The sequence below is a fragment of the Coturnix japonica genome, chromosome 1 (assembly GCF_001577835.2).
Source record: "Coturnix japonica isolate 7356 chromosome 1, Coturnix japonica 2.1, whole genome shotgun sequence".
Classification (NCBI taxonomy): Eukaryota; Metazoa; Chordata; class Aves; order Galliformes; family Phasianidae; genus Coturnix; species Coturnix japonica.
In genome coordinates this window covers 68,876,183-68,899,690 of record NC_029516.1, presented here as the reverse complement: position 1 = coordinate 68,899,690, position 23,508 = coordinate 68,876,183, and the positions used below count along the sequence as shown (strand labels likewise).

Genomic DNA, 23,508 nt, shown 5'->3' with positions numbered 1-23,508 from the left:
ACCAACCGTACCACCAGCAAACTTGCTGAAGGTACACTCAAGCCCATCATCAATGTCATTGATGAAGATGCTGAAGAACACCAGTCCCAAGACAGAAGGTTCATGCTGTGCACATAGAAAATAACAGACAGCATGTTAAGGTTTTAGGGAACAGATCTCCATCTCACATTTTGCCTCTAGTAATCTTTTGCTGACAGTCCTGACAGAACTGGAATCGCTTCTCTCCCTCTCAGGTACAGGGTAGAAAAAGAGGGAGAATATGGGGATGCTACTTTCATAAACTGATAACAGTTTTTCAAGGTTTTCTACAAAAAACCTCTGAGCAAATCACAGTTCAATTATATATTTAAAGTGAAATACGAATGTGGAAAAATTATGCAAATTAATGATGTTAGGAACTTGCACATCAACTAACATACTTAGCACATAGTTTTGAATGCACTTTATAAGTCAGCAAGACTCCTCCTAGTCAGATTTTATTAACAAAATAACTAAAATTAGCAGACATTTGTATGGTCATTTCCATGATATAGCAAGCAAGCCTGAGGATATCTGCGGCACCTCTGTGCTAAACTGATTGGTTGACATCACAACGGAGGCCATGAAGTCATGGAACTAAGCCCTAGGTTCCTAGTCTTGATCCTGTTATTTGGCTTTGCAATGAAACAAAACTTCAGCTACAGATTTTTGTCTGGATAGGGTAAAATTATTGAGTTCTAGGGGGGAGTTTTTAAAGCAGTATATACTCCGGTAACAATTCTGGCCTAGTTGCCCATTTGCAAATTGAACATGTGTAGTGATAGAAGAGAAACATAAAATAACTTACTAATTCGTAGATGAGGACTTTCACTGTGGGGAAAAAAGGAAAGGTAGATGGTATTGTGAAATGCCTAAATTCTCAAGTATGTTCCCATCTGAAGAGAGAATAGATAAGACTTTTTTTCTTTATTCTCATAATCTCTCCTAGGATTTTCAAAGATTACTGCTGCTAGTGTTGTTAACACTGTTCGGAAATACTTCCCTGAGACCTGGATTTGGGATCTGGTTCACACTGAGTGAGTATTTTCATCATCACTTCTCACCTCTCACGTGGATTTTAGAGTTGCTGCTGAGATGAATGCTGGAGGATAGAACAATAATCCAAATAATATTGGTTCTAATCTGTATATTTGGGCATTGTGGTATTTAAACAAATGTTATTTCTAAATGTAATAAGCCAAGTATTCTTCTAAATGTTTTTTAACATGTAGTTCACCAACACCTTCATCTTTAATGCCAGTTTCATAATATCTTTTTAAATATGGAGGAGTATCTTGAAGAAACTGAGGTGAAAACTCTGCCGTGGGCCTATTCTTTAATTTGCTCTGAAAATTCCAAAGATCGTTCCTCATTCAGATTTTCTTGTTTTTCTCAGTTCCACTGGAGAGGCTAGTATCAATTACACCATCCCTGATACCATCACAGAATGGAAAGCCAGTGCTTTCTGTTTGCAGGATGATGTTGGGTTTGGCATCTCCTCACCTGTTTCAGTGATAGGATTCCTACCATTCTTCGTGGATCTTTCCTTGCCATACTCTGTTATTCGAGGGGAAAAACTCAATTTAATAGCCAACATCTTCAACTACCTTGACAAGTGCATCCAGGTAAATCAAGTTCCCTTTCAAATTCTATATGATTTGCCTGTTCCCCAGAGTTCCCAGCATTGTTTTTCTGCCCTGCATATTGCATAAAAAATGCAGAAGCAAGTATTATGCTGTAGCTTGACACAGTACTCTCTCACCCTCTCTGATAGGATCAATTCCTGTGTCATTAGGAAAGCGTGGCTAGTAATCGCTATGACTGGTACAAAAAATTCTCCTTATCCCTACGTATTTCAGTTATCTATCTTTCCTCCTGAGAGAGAAATTTGAACAGAGTATCTGGGTACTATGCTCTCCCAAAAAATATGTACTCAGTATGTAGCATACAGCAGAAAATCATAAGAATATGTGACTGATAAAATGAGCACAGACATCTTGGCATAATTCTGTCAAATGCAGCCAGTAACAACAGGCACAAATCAGATAGGTTTGCTATTTCCTCAAATAAATTTCCCTTTCTTATTTCCAGGTACCTTCTTACAGAATCAGTTAACAGTTCTTCCAGCAAGTGACTTTTTCCTGTGCCCTGGAGCCTAACTTCAGGGGAAGCCTACTTTGTTTGTAATTTCTCTCTTTCTCTCTGCATCTCAGGTCAGTGCCACACTGGCAGAGTCAAGCAACTATAAAGCAGAAGTCCTTTTACCAGAAGGAAACACAGCAAGGCTGTGTGCCAATGAAAGAAAAACCTACATTTGGGCTGTTAGCCCCCTCAGTCTTGGTAATTTTGTCTTTTGGTCACCCTAATTTATCTCAATTTTATCTTTCAACTTTTGCTATTTCACTCCTTAATGAAGGATCAATAATCTACAGCTAGGCATTTCTGGACAACTCTGCTAGTATTGGACTGGCTCCCCCATGCATTAATTTACACACTGAATAAGTAGCTATTTGTTCTGGTGTCTTATCTCTTCTGATTTCAGTAGTTTATTTCTTGTCTATTTCAGAATTAATTGTTCACTTGCCTTGTTATGCATGGATACTGGCAGGATTTCATAAGTCTATTATAATTCAGTTGACAGTCCTACATCATATCAATTCTATTCAGTAAGAATGAATGAGTGAAGAGGACATTGCTCCTCCCCAGTTTTACAGCTGTGCTAATTTACACTATCTTTGAGTCAGTACAGTCTTAAAAAAAAAAGCACCTACAGTAGCTTGCATGTGTTAGTGCTTCAAAAGTTGAAATTTAATCAAAAACAAAACATATTTAGCAAAGATTCTTCTGAAAATGAAAAACAGATAAGCCTTTTCTTTAAAGTGAAATTCTGAATTCTGATGATTCTGAATTTGTGTGACAGATTTCCTTCAAACTCAGTGGAAAATTTATAGTAAGACAAGAAGTGGGGATGCAGTGAAATAGCACTATGAAGCTGAAAAAAAAATAAAGCTGCTGTCTCTTCAAGCTATTTTGTCCCAAGAGGAAAATTCCTTTGGATCTCCTATTTGTAGTGACTTCAGAGGTAAAGTGAGCAATGCCTGTCGAGCTGCTCACTTTAGAATTGTTCTAGAATGTTGCAGCAGTGCTGTGGCAGCTCTTAAGCATGGCCTTCAGTTAGTAAATTTTGTCTGAAGGAAAGAGGCAGTAGAGAATTGCAAGTATTGCAACTCTGTCCCTAGGCCAGAGATAACAAAAGGCCAAGAAGAGGTAGAAACTGTTAGTGAGTACTGTCAGTTTTTTGGGATTCATCACTGTTCCATTCCTTGTATCAGACCCTGTCATGGTTTCAGCTGGGACAGAATTGTTTTTTTCATGGTATCCGGTATGATGCTATATTTTGGTTCTAGGAGGAAAAACAATGTTGATTATACATCAGTGTTTATAGTTGCCTAGCAAGCAGTGTTGCATAGACCCAAGGCCACTCATAGTGAAGGGCCCAAGGAGCTGAGAGGGAGCAGCTGACTTAAATTGGCCAAAGGGATATTCTGTGCTGTATGACATGTGGTGCTGAGACCATAGGCATCTGCTCCTTGCCATCCATGGAGAGATGTGGAGCTTTAACTAGATTTGTTTCTACTGAGCTGTCTTTAGAGAGATAAATTTATCAACAGTCCACAAGACTAGAAGGAGGCAGTGAAAGCCAGAAGTAACTATAGACACAGAAAGTAACTTTCTTTTCTTGGTCTGGTGGTTGGCTCTCCAGGTGAGGTGAAATTCACAATTACTGCTGAAGCCAAACTGAATACTAAAGCTGCCCAAAATAGAACACCAGCAGAAGAGGAGACCATTCGTACGGACACCCTGACTCAAACACTACTAGTTGAGGTACAGTACAAAATATGCATTAACTTCTGTTTTTTTGGAAATTAAGTTCTGTTACCTGTGATCTGGAAGAAATTAGCTGGTGTTAAGAGACAACAAAGCTGACATAGATGGAGCTTTGTACAGTAGGCTTCTCCCTATGAAGCTGAGAGTGGAATTCACAACAATTTGGCATCCACTGTTCTCTCTAGAACAAAGAGCGAAAATGCCCTGACGCTCCATGGATGTCAGCAGAGCTGTATTTAGAGGGGAGGGGATTCCATTCCTTATCTACGTGCGCCTTGTGCCTGCAACTGTAATACTGGGGAAAGGTGGGCAGACATGAAAGGAATGAGATTTGTCTTGAGCATCCTATAGTAGAAGAGACAAGATTCTCCCCAAGTCCTCCTCAGAGGCTGGAACTGTCTATTTAATAAATGCTTTCTAAGAAAGACAGTGCTCTGCACAGGCTATGGTATAATAATGAGAGTAGGACATGGACAAAGAGAGATTCTAGTGGAGATGAGGCATAATTAGGTACAGGGGGATGCACCCTCTGGATAGCCACATCCACGTAATACCTTACACTGTTTAATTGTTTCTGGTTTTGTGGTGATGCATTTTTTTAAATCTCTCTGACCACCTGTCTGCAATCAAACAGCCTGAAGGTGTTAAAAAAGAACTGACACAGAGTTCCCTCATCTGCACAAAAGGTAAGGCAAATTTCTTCATTTGATATGGGAAATTAGTGGAAATAATTCACTGCTTTGTTGTTTTTGTCCTGTGAAATTGGAGACCCTTTCAGAGGAGGAAGAATGGTCTCAAGGTTAAGGAGATGGGCTACAGCTCAGGATTTTCAGAGATAACTCAGACTCATTGGGCATGGAGTCTTCAGCAGTTAATTTACCAAAACAGGAAATAGTAATTCCAACTGTAATCATGCTTAGAAAGTAAAAACTTCAGGAAAAAATGATATTTTCAACAATTACTGTTATGTTTCCTTGATAGGCACAACAGTTTCTGAACCAGTGCTTCTCAACCTGCCGAAAAATGTAGTGCAGGGATCAGCCAGAGTTTATTTCTCTGTCATTGGTAAGTGTAGTACCTAGACTAAAATGAAAAGTGCAGTACTTTTTTCTTCTGTGTGGCTTCCAGTGCTATACTGTATACCTGTGCAAAACTAAAATGAATTTGAGGAGAAACTTCATCTTGATTTTAGAAAAATGCTTCCTACTTTCTGAAATGAACAGCTTCTGTTTTTCTTTGCCAAAATTCTCTCCTGCTGTGTCAAAAAAGGATAGAACAAAACAGTCAAATTATTTCCATTTATATTTCATTTCAGACCTGACCCCTTATATCTTTATTTCTCAGGTGACATTTTGGGTACAGCCTTAAGGAACATGGAAAACCTCCTCCATATGCCTTATGGCTGTGGAGAACAGAACATGGCCTTGTTCACACCCAACATCTATGCCCTGGATTACCTGAATAAGACTGGGCAGCTGACTGAAGAGATCAGAGTCAAGAGTACTGGATATTTAACCACAGGTGACAGCCTTTCACAGTCTTTCATCTAGTACTGAAATTAAACTTTAGAGCTCTAATTGGTGAACACAGATCTCCAAATTCTAGCACCAGAAGTGCTAGACTTTGAAGAGATCAGCTTCAGAGCAGAGAGTTACACAGGGGGTCCTCTCCCTGCAAGGCAAAACCATGGCTAAAACTGCAAAATCAGAAGTGTGGAGTCTGTAACAAGAGGCAGCTCTGACAAAACGAGGACAGAACCAGGAGGACCAGCAGCACTATAAAAGTCACAGTAACCTCCACTTCAGCAAAGACTTTGTGTGGATACTGGTTTTAGAGTGAAGGCTTGTGCTGGAAGCCCTTTCCCAGTGAGGTGAAACCACAGTAAAAACCACTAACTCAAGAACCACAGAGCCTCTGGGGAGGAGTAGCTATAATACAGTGTGGGTAGAGCCAGGAGAGATGGCGGAATATCCCCATGCATACAAAGGTAGCCCCTAGAAGCACTAGTGATTAAGCACAGGCAAATAGGATATGGTGTAGCAGTATGGAGTAGTACAGCACTTTGCAAGGCAATTTGCTCAGGCAGAGTGAGTAGAGGGGGCCAGAACCCTACAGGCTAGAGGGGTACATTCAGTAGGTGAAGCCCCCAAGTGCTTCTGTATAACAGGTACAAGGCTCTGGATACAGAATGCCTGTCCATTTACACTGGAGGAATTAATAAAATCAAAACAATAAAAACCTTCCACCATTATCAAGGCTACATCTTCAAAGATGTAGAGAGGGTTATTAGTTGTAAACAGCTCTTCCCTGCAGGGAACTGAACGCTCAATGCCCTGGGCAGATCTCTTTAGAGAAGTCTCCCTGGGGCTCAGGTGAAGGATGTCATGTAACATGAATGTGTTCCTCTGTGATTCATATTCTGTTCTTCAGTGTCTAGTGGTCTGTGCACAAACTGAGAGAACTGACAGTTCCTCACCAAGGAAAAGAGTTTGAATTTAATAAGGAAAACAATTTTTCTGTAGGCAGGTTGCAACAGATTTCACGTATTGCACAGAAGCTTGCAATGAAGGCACACCAAAGAAGCATTTGGTACTATCAGGAACAAAAGTGGCTAGAATCTTAGTGTTAAAACACAAATTGTGCTTCAATTAGATTAAGAGCATAACTAGTTCTTACCTTTGATAAGAGAACATCTTAATTGTATTTTCAGGGTACCTGAAACAGCTATCATACAAACACCAGGATGGGTCCTACAGCTCCTTTGGGACACGAGACAAGGAAGGAAATGTATGGTAAATGACAACACTTTCTATTTCCCTAGCTCAGAATCTTCAGGCTTTAAAATATTTCAGGTGATGCTTATTTTTAATGAACTAAATGGACGTAGTTCAGTTAATTTGGATCTCCCAGTAAGGGAGATGGGAATAAAACTGCAAAAGTTGCAACAGAATGATAATGAGGTGGTCAGGGTCTGGAGCAAATAATGTTCAAGGAGAGACTGAAAGAACTAAATTTGTTCAGTCTGTAGAATAGGAGGCTAATGGGGAACCTAGATATAGCCTTCTACCACTCAGATCAGGACTGCAGAAAAGACAGTCAAACTCTTGTCAGAGGTGCGCAGTGTAAGGAAAACAATTTTTCTGTACGCAAGTTGCAACAGGAAAAACTGGATAGAATGAAAACCTTTCCTAGAAGAAGGGTGTAGCACTTAAGGAGGTGCCTAGAGAGGGTGTGGAAACCTCCATTTCCACAGATTTTTGCCATGTGGAAGGGCAAGATACTAAACAATATGAGCTTTGATGTTGATCCTAGTTTAAGCAGGTGATGGGACTGGAGACTTCTAGAACTCCTTTCCCACCCAGTTTATTTCATAATTGTGTTGGTTGAAGTAAGAAATTACTACCATCAGTCATCAAGCTGCGTCTATGCTTTACACCAGCTTTGAAAGAAAGGTTTCAGCACAGTAATGGAGAAATCTCGGGCCAGTTTGTAATACTAGAGTTTTAACTATTTGTTTAATAAAATGTGCAAAGCATTTGTTTCTTCTACCACAGACATTATGGATTTCATTGTATGTCCATTTCTATTCATATCCACTTACTGGTATGCCTTTTCTTGTTCAAACTTTACCTGCTTTCTGGTTCACCTGCAGGCTCACTGCCTTTGTATACAAGTCATTTGCACAAGCAAGACGGTACATCTACATTGATGAAAATGTCCAGTCTCAAACTCTGATCTGGCTAGCAAGAAAGCAGAAGTCCGATGGCTGCTTTGAAAATGCTGAGTCACATTTCAACAATGCTTTGAAGGTAACTGAGTTCAGTATGCTTTCTGTCTTCCAGCCCTGCCATGGGTATAGATTTAGATAATTTCAGCTAGACACAGGCTAATTACCATACCCATACTCTCCTGTTCTCTAGTGTTCTGCTGTTCTCTAGTGTCTCTCATAAAAGGAGGGCATGAGTGTTGTCTCCCATTGATTATGAGGTAGAAACAAATAGAAGATTTTAAGTTAAACATCTCAAGTTATGTTTTCTACCACTGCACTTAGCCACAGACTACACGAGCTATAATATGCTTTATTGTGGTGTAAAGCCCAGAAAAGTATGAAATCATTTTGGCTTTATCCTGACTGAACTTTCTTTTGATTGTGCATGTAGGGAGACAGAAATCAATTCTGATGTCTGTTCATAACTATTACCTCAACTATGAGTGAAATCCTATTTTTTGCTTTCTAGGACACCTGTACTGACTTTTTTTTTTTTTTTGTGGCTTCTTCTTTTTATTTATTTATTGCTTCAGGGTGGAGAAGAAGGTGAATACACACTTACAGCCTATGTTGTGGCAGCATTGCTGGAGGCTGGACACTCTGTTCAGGTAAGTAGTTAATGCAGTTATCCTTTTTTAGTCAGGTCAGCCACATGTCAAACAATGAACAAGTCTTTGTATTCACATGAATTTGTTTTTAATGTATTAAACTCTGATGCAGTATGGTCAGCACAGGAATCTGTTTCCAGAACCCTGCAATTGCTGTAAGCATGATTGTTGTTTATTTGTCCAATTTGCATGGATTCATCTGATTGCATAGAATCCTTGAGGAATCTGATTATGATAAACAATAGTACATGCATAATCCATATTGGATCTACCTATTCCATCTGAAATTCACTCTAGAATTGCACAGTCCCAAATCCAAGATATCCAAATCTCCAAATCCGAAGACCATTTCTGTACATTTATATCCCTATTGTGGGTCATTGTTAAAATTAAAAGGAAATGATGAGCTGCTAGTTGGAATACTTACTAAGCGTAGGAGAATGAGAACTGAGTTTTGTTCTCTGTAATATACTTCTTGAATATCCTTGAGACCTTGACCTGTATCAAAGTACCTGCTGCAAGATCATATTTTAGAAGAGACTCATTGTAGGTCATTAAACATAGAACTGATTCTGTATATCATAGTGTGAAGAGTCAGATGGTAGCTTGAGAAGTGATGAAGGTCTTTAAAGAGAAGCTGAGACTCTAACCCAGAGATGACCCTTCTATATCTTGTGTTTTGTCCTAGCATCCTGTGGTTTCAAGTGGCATGAACTGTTTGGAGACTGCATTTAGCAATGGGGTCCACAACCTGTATAACCATGCCCTCTTTGCCTATGTTTATGGCTTAGCTGACAAACAGGAAAGATACCAATACTTTCTTGAGGAGTTGGACAGAAGAGCTACCAGAGATGGTGAGTGCAGTATGGCCATGATGAAGGCAGTAAAGCTTGTGGAACGGCCTGTGGCCTGATGTAATTTATTCTAATGTACACTTTTCTCACTCAGCTTGTTCCTTTCCCACTTCATGTCCACTATGCTACTGAACTTATTTCTATGAACTTCTCTCTCTGTGTTTTGGCCTCACTATGGGTTGAGTTGTGGACTGATGTCCTTAGAATTATTAAATAATCTTGGTGGGAAACCTCAGGAAGACTCCAGTCCAACATTATAGAAGACTGCATTTAGTTTTCCCATTAGCCTTCTCTTCTACAGGCTCAATAAGTTCATTTTACAAGGTCATGTACTCCAGCTCATGACGATTTTGACATCCTTCTGCTTCACTGCCTTCACATCAGAGAGTCACAGAATAGCTTGGGTTGGAAGGGACCCCAAGGATCATCAAGTTCCAGCTCCCCTGCCACAGGCAGGGCCACCAACCTCCAGATCTGGTACTAGACCAGACTGCCCAGGCCTCCATTCTGCCTGGTCTTGAACACCTCCAGGATGGAACACCCCCATTTTGAGTTGTACTGCTCCCCTTTTAGTAATTTTCTTTCCACCCCTTTCTGTTTTCCTTCCTGAAATTGACATTCATGCAGCTTAAAACATCAGGGGTTAAAAAACCCTTTTACATAAAGGAAAGGGGGGAACTGTATGCCTGTCTCCCATGAGATTGTAGTGAATTAACTAGCAAGCATAATTTTAATTTTAAATGCATTTCACACTGTTATTTTTCCAGGGGATGGGTTTTTTGGTTTGTGTTTGTTTGTTTGTTTTTCTTCCATTTTTTCTTTGTATTCAAATGCTTCTGTTTTTCTGTTTTCAGATGGTTCCGTTTACTGGCAAAGAGAAAAAAAACCACCAGCAGAACATTTCCCTGCTTTCTATTCCCATGCCGCTTCTGCTGAGATTGAAACAACCAGCTATGTGCTTCTGGCATTGCTCAACAAAGCCGAACTCACACCAGATGACTTATCATATAGTTCTCGTATTGTGTACTGGCTCGTGAAACAGCAGAACCCATATGGTGGTTTCTCCTCCAGCCAGGTGACAACTGGGTGTGGTAAAGAGAATACCTTCTGGGAATAGTGCAGTCTGCAAGGTGGATGACATTTCTTCCTCACTGTATATCCATTTGAACAGTGTTTGATAAATGGTACCCACATAAAACTTCCCAGAGTATACTGAGCTCTTTGCTGGCAGCTTCATACCTACATACACACATATTTATTAGGAAATAGAGATTCATCTGATTTTCAAGTTAGCAGAAGACAACATTAACTGTAGATATAGCATTAATCCTGGGATAATTCATGCCTGTTGCCCAAGAATTTGTAGCTTCTATCCTTCTCTTTACAAAGTCCTCCTCTATTCATGTACACTGACAAAAGAAAATAGCAGCTTTGCTGATCTCATGTACTATTTCACAGCTGGATATCTACCTAATTAGGGATAATATTTTTTCTTTTCAGGACACTGTTGTTGCCCTCCAAGCCTTAGCCCAGTATGGGTACTACACCTTCTCTAAGGAAACTCGTAATACAGTTAAGGTCAACTTCATGGAAATCCCCAAGAAGGTTTTTGAGGTGAATGACAAGAACCGCTTCTTACTGCAGCAAACTGCCCTACCCACTGTCCCAGGGAATTACAGTGTGGAAGTGTATGGCACTGGCTGTGTTTATATGCAGGTAAATAAGCTGGAAACTCACCACCACCCTGCTGAGGACTAAACAGGAGTCATCTCTGCCTTATTCCCTTCTGTACCTCATGGAAAAGCCACCAGAATCTGTGACCATCTCACTCTTTCCATCTTTTTTAGACAACCTTGAGATACAACATCCATTTACCAAAGAAAGCTGCAGGATTTTTTCTCTCCGTAGAGCCAGCCAATGTGTCCTGTACAAGCAACTTCCCACCAAAGTTTGACCTTGTCTTCTCTGCCAGGTAACTTCCTACTCATCTTCCTTTCACATTCTCATTTTGGTGAAGCATCTCAGGAAGGATTTAAGTATACACAGTTAACTGCTACTGTGCAGGAAGACAAACAGGACCATATCCCAAAACACTCTCATCCTTCATTGCTAAATTTCTCCTGTATTCTATACATCACTGGGACCATCCAATAAAGAGATTATCTGAGTTGTCTATGAGTTGGAGCTGAAAATGTCATTCACTGGTCTTCTCTCCAACTGCAGATTAACAGAGCTTTTCTCATTTCAGTTACACAGGAAATCGTAATGTCTCCAACATGGCTATTATTGATGTGAAGATGCTTTCAGGATTTATTCCCGATAGGTCTTCCCTAAAAGAGGTAAAGAATGAGAGGAGAATGATTAGTAAACCCTAAAAATATAGGGAACTGATAAAAATATGGCTGATCAGTAAGTTGCAGTCCCATGGAACTTCTAGAAAGCCCCTGTCTTCTGTCACTAACTCTGTGTCAGACCTGCAGCTGTTCATCTGATGAAAACAAATCTGTTAGGAGCTGCCAAGTCCAGTAGTCCTAAAGAGAAGTAAATGCTATTGCCGTGTCCAGCCAATAGTAAGACTAAAGATATATTCCCAGTAGGTACACAAGCACACAACAGACATATACATCTATATGCATATACATAGCTGACCATGCAGATCAACTGAGACAGAACATTTTATTTTCATATATTTTTATAGTAAATTTTTATCATATGGATTTCTAAAACTTTTTAAAACTTCTGTGTTTTGGTTTTTTTAATTATGTAATGCACTAGAAAATAAGTCTTTTTGACCTGTAGAATGATCATTTGTCAATGCAGTCATAAATTCTTTCTGAAATGAGACAATTCTCAAGCTGATAACAAGAGAAATACATACCAAATCTGACTAGTAAACCAGGTTATTTTTTTCGCTGTGATTGTTTTGTACTTGCCCTCTTGTGAAAAGTCAAGTTTTTGTATTTTTTTTTTATTTTACTTTTTCCACAAGACGTCACGGTGGCATAAATTCAGACATATTTTGCTCACCATGTTTTTAATTATTATTTTTGATCTATTATTAATTAATAATCATTTAATATTTTTACTCTTTCTTGGCAACTAACCTATGTTAAAACTGATACAATTTGTCTTATTTATAGCTTCAATACCAAGCTTCAGTTGTGGATCACGTAGACATCAAGAATGACCACGTCTTCTTCTACCTTCAGAAGGTAGGTTTGGAGGTGTTTTCCTTGGTTTTGTTAAACTGGAAATTTAAAATAGGCCCCCAAATAACAAAAAATGTCATCAAAATCAGACTAGGAATATGCACCTTGAAGATGGGAAGGGCCTAAATTCTGCCCAACCCTCAAGTAAGGAAAAAAGCTATTAGTAGTTGTAGGCTACAGTGAAGAGATCTGTTTAACTGCTTTCATGAAGAATACTACATGATTAAATAGCATTTTACCAATGTAGCTAAGTTGCATTCTATATTGCAAAATTTCACAGTCTACTCAATATTTCTCAGCATGAAAATTGGTGCTTTTCATCAGTAGATCTGAGAGTGTTTCACAGGGTGTCAATTAATAGCCCCCCCCCCCCTTTTAGAAAGAGTGATGTATAAAAAGAATATTTGTCCCACATCAATTCACATCAATGAAATTAACAAAGGAAAGTAGAAAGATGAAAATCATAGAATGACTTGGGTTTGGAAGGGACCTTAAGGATTGTTTAGTTTCAACCCCCTGTTCTGGACATGGTTGTCACCCACTTGATCAGGCTGCCCAGGGCCCAATCCAATCTGACCTTGAGTGCCTTCAGTGATAGGGCATCCACAGCTTCTCTGGACAACCTGATCCAGTGCCTTACTACCCTCCAAATGAAAAATTTCCTCCTAAAATCCAAAATACGTCCTCTTTAAAACTGTTCTCCCTTGTCCTATCACTGTCTGCCTGTGAACACTGTCTGCCTAAGAAAAAATGAACAAGAAGGAAAGTTTGGATCTGGCTGCAAGAGTATGGAATGAAGAGTAAAATCAAAAGGGAAGCTGAAGATTTTGAATTCAATGTGATTAGGGAGAAAAGTGGGAAGTAGCTTTGCATAAAGGTAGTTTTATTTGTGAAAGGTCAAGGAAAGAAGAAGTCAGAAACTTTTAGAGAGGATGAATGGTTGTATGTTGAAAGCTTCAGTAAATATGTAATGGTTGAGTGTAATTAGCAATGGAAATATGAAAAAGAGAAGAACACAGAAGTTTTGCAACATAACATATTTAGTAACAGCATTTAAAGTTATTTGAAGTTCACAGTCTTGAGAGGACTGTAGAATGATGCTTTGTCACCCAATCTGACCCAAAAATGCAACCGAACCTTATGCACGGGAACAGACATGAAAAGAAAAAGTCTGCATCTTTTTGTCTTGCCATTTCCAGCTCTCCCAGAAAGAAGTAAGCTTCTCCTTCAGTGTAGAACAAAGTCTACCTGTGTCAGATATCAAGCCAGCACCAGTACATCTTTATGATTACTATGAAACAGGTAGGTGACCTCTGTAAACTTACAAAACCTATGAAATCAAGGTATTTATTTCAGCATTTGCTAGGTGAGGACAGTGGATTTTCCTTCACTGCTTCTGTGAAGGAAAAGCATCTGTTTATGTTTCTGCATTTGCTGCTTTTATTTATCTTTGTAAGAGAGCAAGCTGGCAATTCTTCTGCTTCTTGTTACTGGACTGTGAGGTGTTTGCAGAAGCTGTTCCCCATCTTTTCATTTCTTGCTTCATTTAGGCATGGAGCAGATAGTGATGTGTCATGATTTGCTTTCTAGCAAACTACATATGGAAAGAAATGTGGTTCAACTTTCTTTCCTCAGCTTGGACATGATAGTTAAGATCAATAACACAAAGGCAGCAGTGTTTGCAACTTCTTCAAAAAAGCTTGTCTTGTATTTTTTGCATTGCCACAATAGGCTGTGGTCAAAGAACTGATCTGGACTTTAATTGCTTAAATAAGAATGACAGTCCCACTGAATTCAGCAGGAGTTTGAGCACCTAATTAGAATATGAAGTGCCTGACCACCTTTCTACATTTAGCCTTGAGGAATACATCAGACATGTATCAACTGTGGCGGGTTTGTTATCAAAACTGTGCTTTGAGTCTCCATAAGCCTTTTTCAAGATTGGTATAGCTTCTCAGCAGAATAGCAATAATATCCAGAGAATTCTTCCTGAATGCCTATTCAGCCACCTTATCTATACACCATGTGATCACAGCAATGTTGCATCCTAACAAGTGTTATAAGAGTCGTGCATTATGCACTGACCATGCAGACCTGCAAGTGAGCACTTTGAAAGTGGAAGAACACCACAAAATCTATCAAATATTTTCTGATTCAGTATGTATTAATCACAGGTACACGTAGACTAGGGTCAGAATGATTTCTTTCTTTAATACAACTGCCAGATTTCTTTTTTTCTTTCCAGATGAATATGCCTTTGCAGAATATAAAACACCTTGCTCTCCAGCTTCCAACTGAAATCAGATACATGCCAGAACTAATGGGATGGAAGGTATCAGACAAACGTTTGTAGAGGAAGAAGATAAGAGACTTGGTTGTTTCTGGAGGGGCAATGGAAAGCATATAGAAGAATAAGGAATAAGCAAATCCCAACTTTCAGTCTTTTAAAGTGACTCATACTGGCCCAGGCTTCAAAAGAAACCTTTGGGTCAGTGTGGATCAGAAACTCTAAATAATGTGGGTTTCCTAATAGGAGAGGAACTGTGCAGCCACCCACCTATTTGGAAATACATGTCATAATTTCAATGGCAGCTTTATGTAAAAATAAACTCCTGAAGCATGCATTCTCGGCCACAGGTTCCTCTTAAGAAATCTAACATTTGGAGAAAAGTCTGCTGCTGCTGCTTTAGTAGATTTTTGATTTATTTTGGTCTTTCTATTCATCCAATGGAAAGACTCAAGAAATGACACCGATTTCCACATTTTTCTGTGATTGAACTTGTAGAGAGTTGTTTGCAGTTGTTAAATTTCTAGTCACAGGAAGACAACTTTTATGCAGTTTTTGCTTCCATTTAGAAAGATTATCTCTAGATTAACATATCATATTTTACTGCTCTTTGGAATAAAATGTTCTGATTGGTAATATTACTTTTCTCAGTCTCCATTCTTTGTTGTATGGGTGCTATAAACCTGCCATTTGGATTGTATCACTGAACTATATCACAGAATGCCTTACATTGTCTTTTTCCCTTTCAAGCTTTCTTAATCTCTTGCAGGAGTCTTCACCTTATTTATCAGGACAATAGGCTTATCCAGTACTATTCCTACATCTATTCCAATAGAAATGCGTCTGCTCTGAGCCAAATCACATAACACACAGGAAGTGGAAAGGGAAAAAGCTTAAAGGTCAGTAAAGGTTTAGGGAAACCACCTTTGTTGCTACATCCCGAATGACAGCACGCCAACTGTCTGTGAACAACAAAACTAGGGCTGATCTATGTTGAACTTCCAGCCATATTACACAAAACTGTAGATTTTTCTGCGGTGGGCTTTCTCCTCTCAGTCACATATTAACATGTGCATATGTAGACATACCTACAGACAAAAAGCTTACTGTAATTCCAAGTAAAGGCACTTAGAAGACTGCAAGTCACTATAAGTTCATACCTGCAGTAGGGTTCGTGTCCTTCAGCATGGCTGGGTTGTTACACCTTTCTTCAGTTTAGTTCATGGTTGTCCAACCTTTTAACTTGCCTGAGCCACATATAAAATATATAGTAAACATAATGTAGATAAGTAACAAAACTTATCTTTAATGTAGTTTTTATTATAATGTAAAAAAATGGAGAGGAAAAAAAAAAGTAAAACTAGTGGGATATTTGACCTTGTTTTTGTGAAACTAATGCATCAGTCTGGTTTGATGGCAGTGGTTGCCATATCTAGTGAGTTCTCAAAGTGTTTGTCAGAGGTCTTTGAAGAAGCATTACTTTTTCTGTGCTTCATCCTTGACAATAGTTGTTCACAAATGTATATGCTGCCAAAAAGTGATGACATGAATAAGGTGTGACTGTGAAGCAACGGGTATTTTTCTCTGGTAAGAGAGGGCTTATGAAAGTCTGGTAAAGAAATATGACCAATTTTTTCTTGAGTTGAATGTCTGATTGCAACTCTGTACATTTGTGTGTTTCCCAGTGGGTGTTGTTGACTAACTCCCTGAAGAACTGGAAGTTGGCTTTCCTAAAATTTTGTGTCCTGATTTTACTCTTTGTCTGTCTGATATCCCTCAAGAGTGTGAACTCCACCATTGCATGGTCACTACAGCCCAGGCAGCCTCCAATCCTGATGTCACCAATCAGTTCACTCATGTTGGTGAGCAACAGGTCCAGTATTGCATCCCCCTGGTGGGGCTGTCTATTACTTGGCTCAGGAAGTTATCCTCAGTATATTCCAGGAGCCTTCTGGATTGCCTGCAGTTCACTCTGCCTGTTTTCTAGCAGACGTCAGGGTGGTTGAAGTCCCCTAGAAGAATAAGAGCCTGCGAGTGTGATGCCTTCTGCAGCTGGAGGAAGAAGTCTTCACCAACAGGTTCCACTTGATCACATGGCCTGTAGTAGACACCAAGGCTCCCTTTATTGTCTCAGTTTCTAACTCTCACCTATAAGCTTTCCATTTGCTCATGTCCATTCTTTAGGGATGGCTCTTCATACCATCTATTCCTTTCTAGATATAGAGGGCAATGCCTACTCCCCTCCTTCCTCACCTGTCAATTTCCTCATTTGCTCTTCATTTTATGAAGAGGTTTACAACATTGATGAATGAGGGAAGAGCAACTGACATCATCTACCAGGACTTATGCAAAATATTTGACAATATTTCACACATCTTTGTCTCTAGATGGTGGTGTTGTAGGTTTATTGGATGGATCACTGGATGGATAATGATTTGAATAGATTGTTGCATTTAAAGAGTTGGCTTGATGTCTAGGTGGAGACAAGTTAGTGGTGTCAGTGACGTGGGTAGTCACATAGTCACATAACACAGGAATTGAATGCACCCATAGTACATTTGCCAATGACACCAAGCTATGTGGTACAGTAGACATACATGAGGGAAAGGATGTCATTCAAAGAGATCATGACAGGCTTGAGAGGTGGGCCTGTGCAAATCTCATGAAGTTCAGCAAGGCCAAATACAAAGTCCTGCACCTGCATCAGGGCAACCCAAGCACGAACATACTGGGAGGAAAATGGTCTGAGAGCAGCCCTTCCAAGAAGAACTTGAGAGTATTGGTTGATGAGAATCTCAACATGCAGCAGTGTGTTTTTGCACCCCAGAAAGCCAGCTCTGTCTGGGGCTGCTTCTAAACGAGTGTAACATCACAGGTGATGCTTCTTCCTCCTTACTCTACTCCTGTGAGACACAGGTAGAGTACTGCATTCTGCTTGGGTTCCCTGCATAAGATGGACATAAACCTGTGGAAGGAGTCCAGAGGAGGTTTGTAAAGATAATCAGAAGGCTGGAGTAGAAATCCTATGTAGAAGGGCTGAGAGAATTGAGGTTGCTCAACCTCAAAAAAACAAAAAAACAAAGCCTCATAGGACAACAATGAAAAAAGTCAAGGTCAAATTAAAAATGCACTGAATTTACAGTGTCTGATAATGACAAAACTCTGGTGGGTCTGCTAAACTCATTGCACTTATGCATCTTATCTCTCCTTTTTAATAGCTGCAAGGTAGCACCATTGAAGCAGAGCTTTCAGAAACTGTCTGCCAGAGGAATTTGGTGAGCCAGGCTCTAAGAGTAACCAACTAAGAAAATAATTTTTAGTACTGTATATTTTTTAATGCAACAAGCATAAGCACAGATAAAATGAGTGCAGGGAGAAGTTGTAAGAGAAGGGACAGATGCTATAAATTAAGAATTATGAGAAAAATAACCCTCTTTATTTTTTGTTTTGCGACATGAGGAGGTTCTTTTGTCCTTCGTTCTCCCTACAGAGTGGAACACTTGAACAGTCACTGAACAAAGAGTGGGATGAAGGAGATTCTTTAACTAAATAGAGCGTTATTCTCTTGCTGTCTCAGTGAGCAGTCAGGTGCCTTCAGCGAGCAAAGCCAAAGACTTAACAGTAGAGGGCGTGACAATCTCACTGCAGAGGGCTCAGATTAATACGAAAACTCTCAGCCCCTGCTCAGTGTGAGTCCAAGTAGGACCCATCCACCCAGTAATCCACCCCTTTTGTGATACAGATCCTAAGGATGAATTTGAAGCAGAAATTGTCTAGTGAAAGTGCAAACACCTGAAATTTTACTAAAAAATGCATGTTTTTGGAAAGCAAGCTCAGAAATTATCAATTAAAGAATTAAAAAATAAAAATAAATGAACTTTTAGCCTTATCTGAAATGCACTGCTGTGTAGTTTTGGGAGATGCAGAAACTGGTTCTTCACTATCATCTTCCTGGATTTTGATATTTTGAACAGAAGATCAACAAATACGTGATTTAATTATAGTTAGGAGTTAGAGCATTGGAGCTGAAGTAACAAGAGAAAAAATGAAAAATTTCATTTTTTAAAGAAAAAATGAAAGCAGACAGTGAAAGAAATGCTGAAAAATAAATGCAGCAAATAATTAGTGCTGGGGTGCAAAACTGCATGTTTTTCAGATCTATTCCAAGCATACAAGCCCTAACCACACCTTTGTTTCTTTTGCAGGTAATTCTTCAAAGACAAAATGCTACCAGTGTCAGTGGAGTGCTCACAAAAATGGAATAGAGAACTATAAAGCTATGCTGTACTATAAAGAACTATAAAGCTATAACTAACTTGTAGGAAAAAGCAATGATTGAAAGCCAGAACAAAGAGGAGCCAGAAGAATCAAGAAGGCAGCAAGTTCCCAAGAGGCTAGCAAAGTATTCTCAAGCCAACCCCCTTGCATACTGGAAACTATGAAGCAATTATGTATAGGAAATCCTACAGCATTCAGTTTCTCCTCTATTTTGTTTTTATAAGATAAAGCACAAATGTTTGCTGTGGCTTTACTTCTTTTTCTTTAACTTTTTAAATTTAAATTTAAATGTTAGAATATCCTGAGCTCAGTTCAGTTTCTGGTTATACCCAATTGAGTGCAAATCACACAGACTGTGTCTATTCAACACACTCTCATGAGCAGTCTCCCGTTGATTTCATTGCTGCTGTACTCATCCACGGATCCGACTGAAGCAAGTGTGAATATTCTTCTTGACCTCCCTGGATTTTGGCAGGATTCTGGGTCTGCTGAGCCCCTGCATAGAAACACAGGACTGATGGAAACCACAGTCCTGCTGTCACAGCCAAACATGCAGTCAAGTTTTGTTCCCAACTAACATACTCTATCTTCAGAAGTTAGCTGTCTTGTTTTCTTACTTTATTTTAGTTTAAAAGGTGCTCCAGAGCATTAAGCATAACACGAATCTATCTTTAATTTTCACTGCAAGAAAAGGTTACCCACCTACTCCCACTTCTTCCATCAGGTCATATGGGATCCATATGATGCAATCCACATGTAGGGATGAGAGTTACTGGAGGCTTTTCTCAGAAGTGTGAACATCCAGGCCTTTGGCATATGGCAGAATATCTATACATAAAGCAAATTGCTTGTGCTCTCCGGAGGCTAGCAAGTAGAGGTGATTTTACATGTGGATGTAACTCTTCAGTTACTCACTTATCTCCCTCCACTCAGTGCTCTCCAGCAGATGGTTTTACTGAGAACTGTCAGTTTTTGAAGTAGAAGCTTTAAAAAATACCCAGTTCTTTAAAAGGGAAACAATGCAACAGGGACTTCCTCTGACTCAGTGTCTGAAGCTGACTTGTTATCCTTAGCTGACTAGGATGACTTAAATGCTTAGAAAGACATCAGAAGCTAATGAGGATTAACAGCTCTTCTTCATGGCAATATATGCCAACTTGTTCCATACAGCACTCAGCATTTCAGTATATAGCTACAGTGTATGTTCCATTGGCGAGGAAGGAGAAGTAGCCTTTATACTTGGGGAATTAATACCAAAAACTTCCCAGGCACAAGTTTAGGTGTGGAAGTCACAAATACAGGCTCTCTCTGGGGGGTATCCTTGAAGCAGCACAATTATATCAGGTAACACAAGTTTATTGTTGCACTGCCAAATAGGTAACAGTAAGAGATAAGAATCAGAAAGCAACAGGGTCTGAATAACCTTTGCATATCTCTCATAATGCATCTGGAACAAGTTTAATTTCTAGGATGTCATGGTGGAAATGAAAATCCTTTGAAAGAGTTTTGGAGAGTTTTGTGTAGCTATGAAGTACAAACAAGTTCATAAATTCATAGAACAATGGAATGGCTTGAGTCAGCAGGGACCTTAAACATCGCCTAGTTCCAATTCCCCTGCCATGGACAAAGATGCCACTCTCTAGATCAGGTTACCCAGGGCCCCCACAAATTTGACCTTGAACACTTCCAGGCATGGGTCATCTACAACTTCTTTGGGCAATCTGTTCCAGTGCCTTACCATCCAAATTAAATATGTCCTCCTAAACTGTAATCTAAATCTCCCCCCTTTTAGTTTTAAACTATTTCCCCTTGTCTTGTCAATACCAGATTGTATAAAAAGTCAGTCTCTCTCCAGTTTATAAGCTCCCTTTAAGTGGAAGTCCACTACATGGTCTCTTCAGAGCCTTTTCTTCTCCAGGCTTGACAAGTTTAAGCCTTTTTTCTTAGGAGCTCCAGCCCCCTAATCATCTTCATGGCCCTCCTCTAGACTCTCTCTAGCAGCTTTCTTGCACTGGGGGTCCGAGACCTGCACACAATACACCAAATGGGCCCTCACAAGAGCAGAGTAGAGGGGTACAGTCACCTCCCTTGCCCTACTGGCCACCTCTCTTCTGATACAGACCAGGATACAGTTGTTCTTCCAAGCTAAAAGTGCATATTGCTGGCTCATGTCCATCCTTTCATCTACCAAGACTCCCACATCCTTCTCCACAGGGCTGCTCGAAGGAGTTCTTCTCCTAGTCTGTACACATATCTGGGATTGCTCTGATACAAGTCAGTACTTCGTACTGGACCTTGTTGAAGCTCCTTAAATTCTCATGGGCCCAGCTTTCAAGCTTATCCAGGTCCCTCTGGAGGGTATCTCCTCCTTCTGTTGTATCATGAGAACTTTTACAGATCAAACGTAACTTAGAACAATGAAAGAAATATTATATACTTGACTGGAGAGGGTACTAGTCAAACAGGACTTTACCTGCAATTACAATATCTCAGCATTGTTCCCCAGCCACCTGGGACAAACCAAGCATTTCGACCTTTATTATCCTAATCAAATCATTACAATCTAATCTGCTTGAAAAGGTTTTATAGAAAGCAGTCATAGTTGTGTATTCTTCAGCGCTTTTCAATTTATTTTCTCAGCTCTAACAACTAAGTTTCTCTGTGTTTATCCTCCTTTAAATGAAGGAAGGAAGGAAGGAAAGAAGGAAGGAAGGAAGGAAGGAAAGAAGGAAAGAAGGAAAGAAGGAAAGAAGGAAAGAAGGAAGGAAGAAGGAAGAAGGAAGGAAGGAAGGAAGGAAGGAAGGAAGGAAGGAAGGAAGGAAGGAAAGAAGGAAGGAAGGAGGAAGGAAGAAGGGAAGGAAGGAAGGAAGGAAGGAAGGAAGGAAGGAAGGAAGAAGGAAGGAAGGAAGGAAGGAAGGAAGGAAGGAAGGAAGAAGGGAGGCGAAAGAAAGAAAGAAAGAAAGAAAGAAAGAAAGAAAGAAAGAAAGAAAGAAAGAAAGAAAGAAAGAAAGAAAGAAAGAAAGAAAGAAAGAACAACACAGAGCTCCAGAGACTACTGGATTTTTCTAAAGCCAAATTATTACTCTCAAAGGAAAAAAAAAAAAAAATAGGGCTCTTTGCAGTAATAATAATGAATGAAAGCTGAGGTCAGAGCATTCCTTGACACAGAAATCATTGTGACCATATCTCCATGAAAAGAATTTTACAGTTCACAGAATCACAGAATGTTGAAAGAGAATTCTGGAAGGTATTTAGTCCAAGCCCCCTGCTCAAGCAGGGACAACCAGAGCAGGTTGCCCAGGACCATGTCCAGGTGGCTTTTGAAGTTCTCCGCACAGCCTCTCTGGGCAACATGTGCCAGTGCTCTGAATACCATTCATGCTCTGGTACCATTACCAGACTTGAGTAGTATCACTATTGAATACCATATTAAGATAGTTTTTATTAGCAAAGATAAGTCCAATAACTACTCTTTTCTGGATAGTCACATTTCTTGTTTCATTATTCCACAAGTAGATTTCCCTTCTGTGTTATGGTTAGTGGGGAATTTGAAGTAGCATAGTGAATCCACCCCTTATGTGGGCAAAAAAAAAGTTAATTGAAGCAGAATTGAAGCAGTGCCCCATTTCTGGAGATGTCCAAGGCCAGGTTGGATGGGGTGCTGGGCAATTTAATCTAGTGGAAAATGGGGAGAGGGGCAGAGGGGGTGGAACCAGAGGGTCCCCTCCAACCCAAACCGTTCTGTAGTTCTATGAGTCTGTGAACCATTAGTAGTGATTAAGCTCCTCTTCAATAAAAATGACAAGGATCTAGGCTTTCAAAGCAGAATGTCACTCTTTTGTCTGTGGTCTAAGTAAACATAGATGTGACAAAGAAATCTGGCTGACAACTGATTGATGCTGCCCTATTTCAGTTTCAAATGATTTGATATTTCTTTAAGAATTTACAGAAAAAAAGGAAGACACTTGCATAGTTGTCATGGGTGGCACATGCTACCATTCCCTGCATCTAGCAGTAAACACAAAGAATTTGTTATGCCATTCTTTCAGGAGAAAATTATGCTTCTATGAAGATGCTCTGCCTTTGAAAGTATGTATTCCTGGCTTCAGGTCTATGAAATTTACCGTGCTGCTAACACACAATGAAGTTTGGCATTTCCAACATCCACTCTGCCTTTTGTTCATAGATATCAGTCCATCTCTTCATTATTCAAAATACATACAAAGGAAGTGAAAAGAGAAACCAATATATTATTTAACCAGAATCAGGTGTCAAAGTGTACGAGTTAGTTTATTTTACTCAGAAGGGGAATCCAGGAGGTAGATTACAGGAATGGTAAGATGAACTCTCAAAATATTAATGTAGTTTGACAGGTTGCTCCTGTTTAAGTCACTTTGTGCTTTTCAGTTCCAAATATCATCTTAAGAAGAGAAGCCCCTCATCAGGAAAATATGATTGCTAAGGACATTCCAAGAATCACTGTGAAGTGTTGCCATCTGAAGACAGTGAAATAGTTTAGGTTGCAGTGGAATTAGGGGAGGTTCTTCAAAGAAGTAGGGCAGACTAGGATCTCCACCCCTTGCTGCAATTATAAATG

General features: G+C 39.6%; 1 protein-coding gene across 1 annotated transcript in view; it reads left to right on the top strand.

Moving 5' to 3' along the window:
* The window catches only part of LOC107318442 (ovostatin-like), a 30,154-nt gene extending 14,880 nt beyond the window's left edge, over positions 1 to 15,274 (top strand). The window contains exons 18-35 of the mRNA XM_015872255.2: positions 968 to 1,055; positions 1,415 to 1,643; positions 2,232 to 2,358; positions 3,782 to 3,903; positions 4,541 to 4,592; positions 4,888 to 4,971; positions 5,251 to 5,427; positions 6,617 to 6,698; positions 7,559 to 7,715; positions 8,209 to 8,283; positions 8,972 to 9,137; positions 9,992 to 10,212; positions 10,638 to 10,853; positions 10,985 to 11,109; positions 11,386 to 11,476; positions 12,278 to 12,349; positions 13,546 to 13,648; positions 14,592 to 15,274. Of these exons, the coding sequence (XP_015727741.2) occupies positions 968 to 1,055; positions 1,415 to 1,643; positions 2,232 to 2,358; positions 3,782 to 3,903; positions 4,541 to 4,592; positions 4,888 to 4,971; positions 5,251 to 5,427; positions 6,617 to 6,698; positions 7,559 to 7,715; positions 8,209 to 8,283; positions 8,972 to 9,137; positions 9,992 to 10,212; positions 10,638 to 10,853; positions 10,985 to 11,109; positions 11,386 to 11,476; positions 12,278 to 12,349; positions 13,546 to 13,648; positions 14,592 to 14,644 (2,240 nt within the window). The 3' untranslated portion in view covers positions 14,645 to 15,274. The remainder of the gene's footprint in view (positions 1 to 967; positions 1,056 to 1,414; positions 1,644 to 2,231; positions 2,359 to 3,781; positions 3,904 to 4,540; positions 4,593 to 4,887; positions 4,972 to 5,250; positions 5,428 to 6,616; positions 6,699 to 7,558; positions 7,716 to 8,208; positions 8,284 to 8,971; positions 9,138 to 9,991; positions 10,213 to 10,637; positions 10,854 to 10,984; positions 11,110 to 11,385; positions 11,477 to 12,277; positions 12,350 to 13,545; positions 13,649 to 14,591) is intronic.
* Positions 15,275 to 23,508: the final 8,234 nt, after the last annotated feature.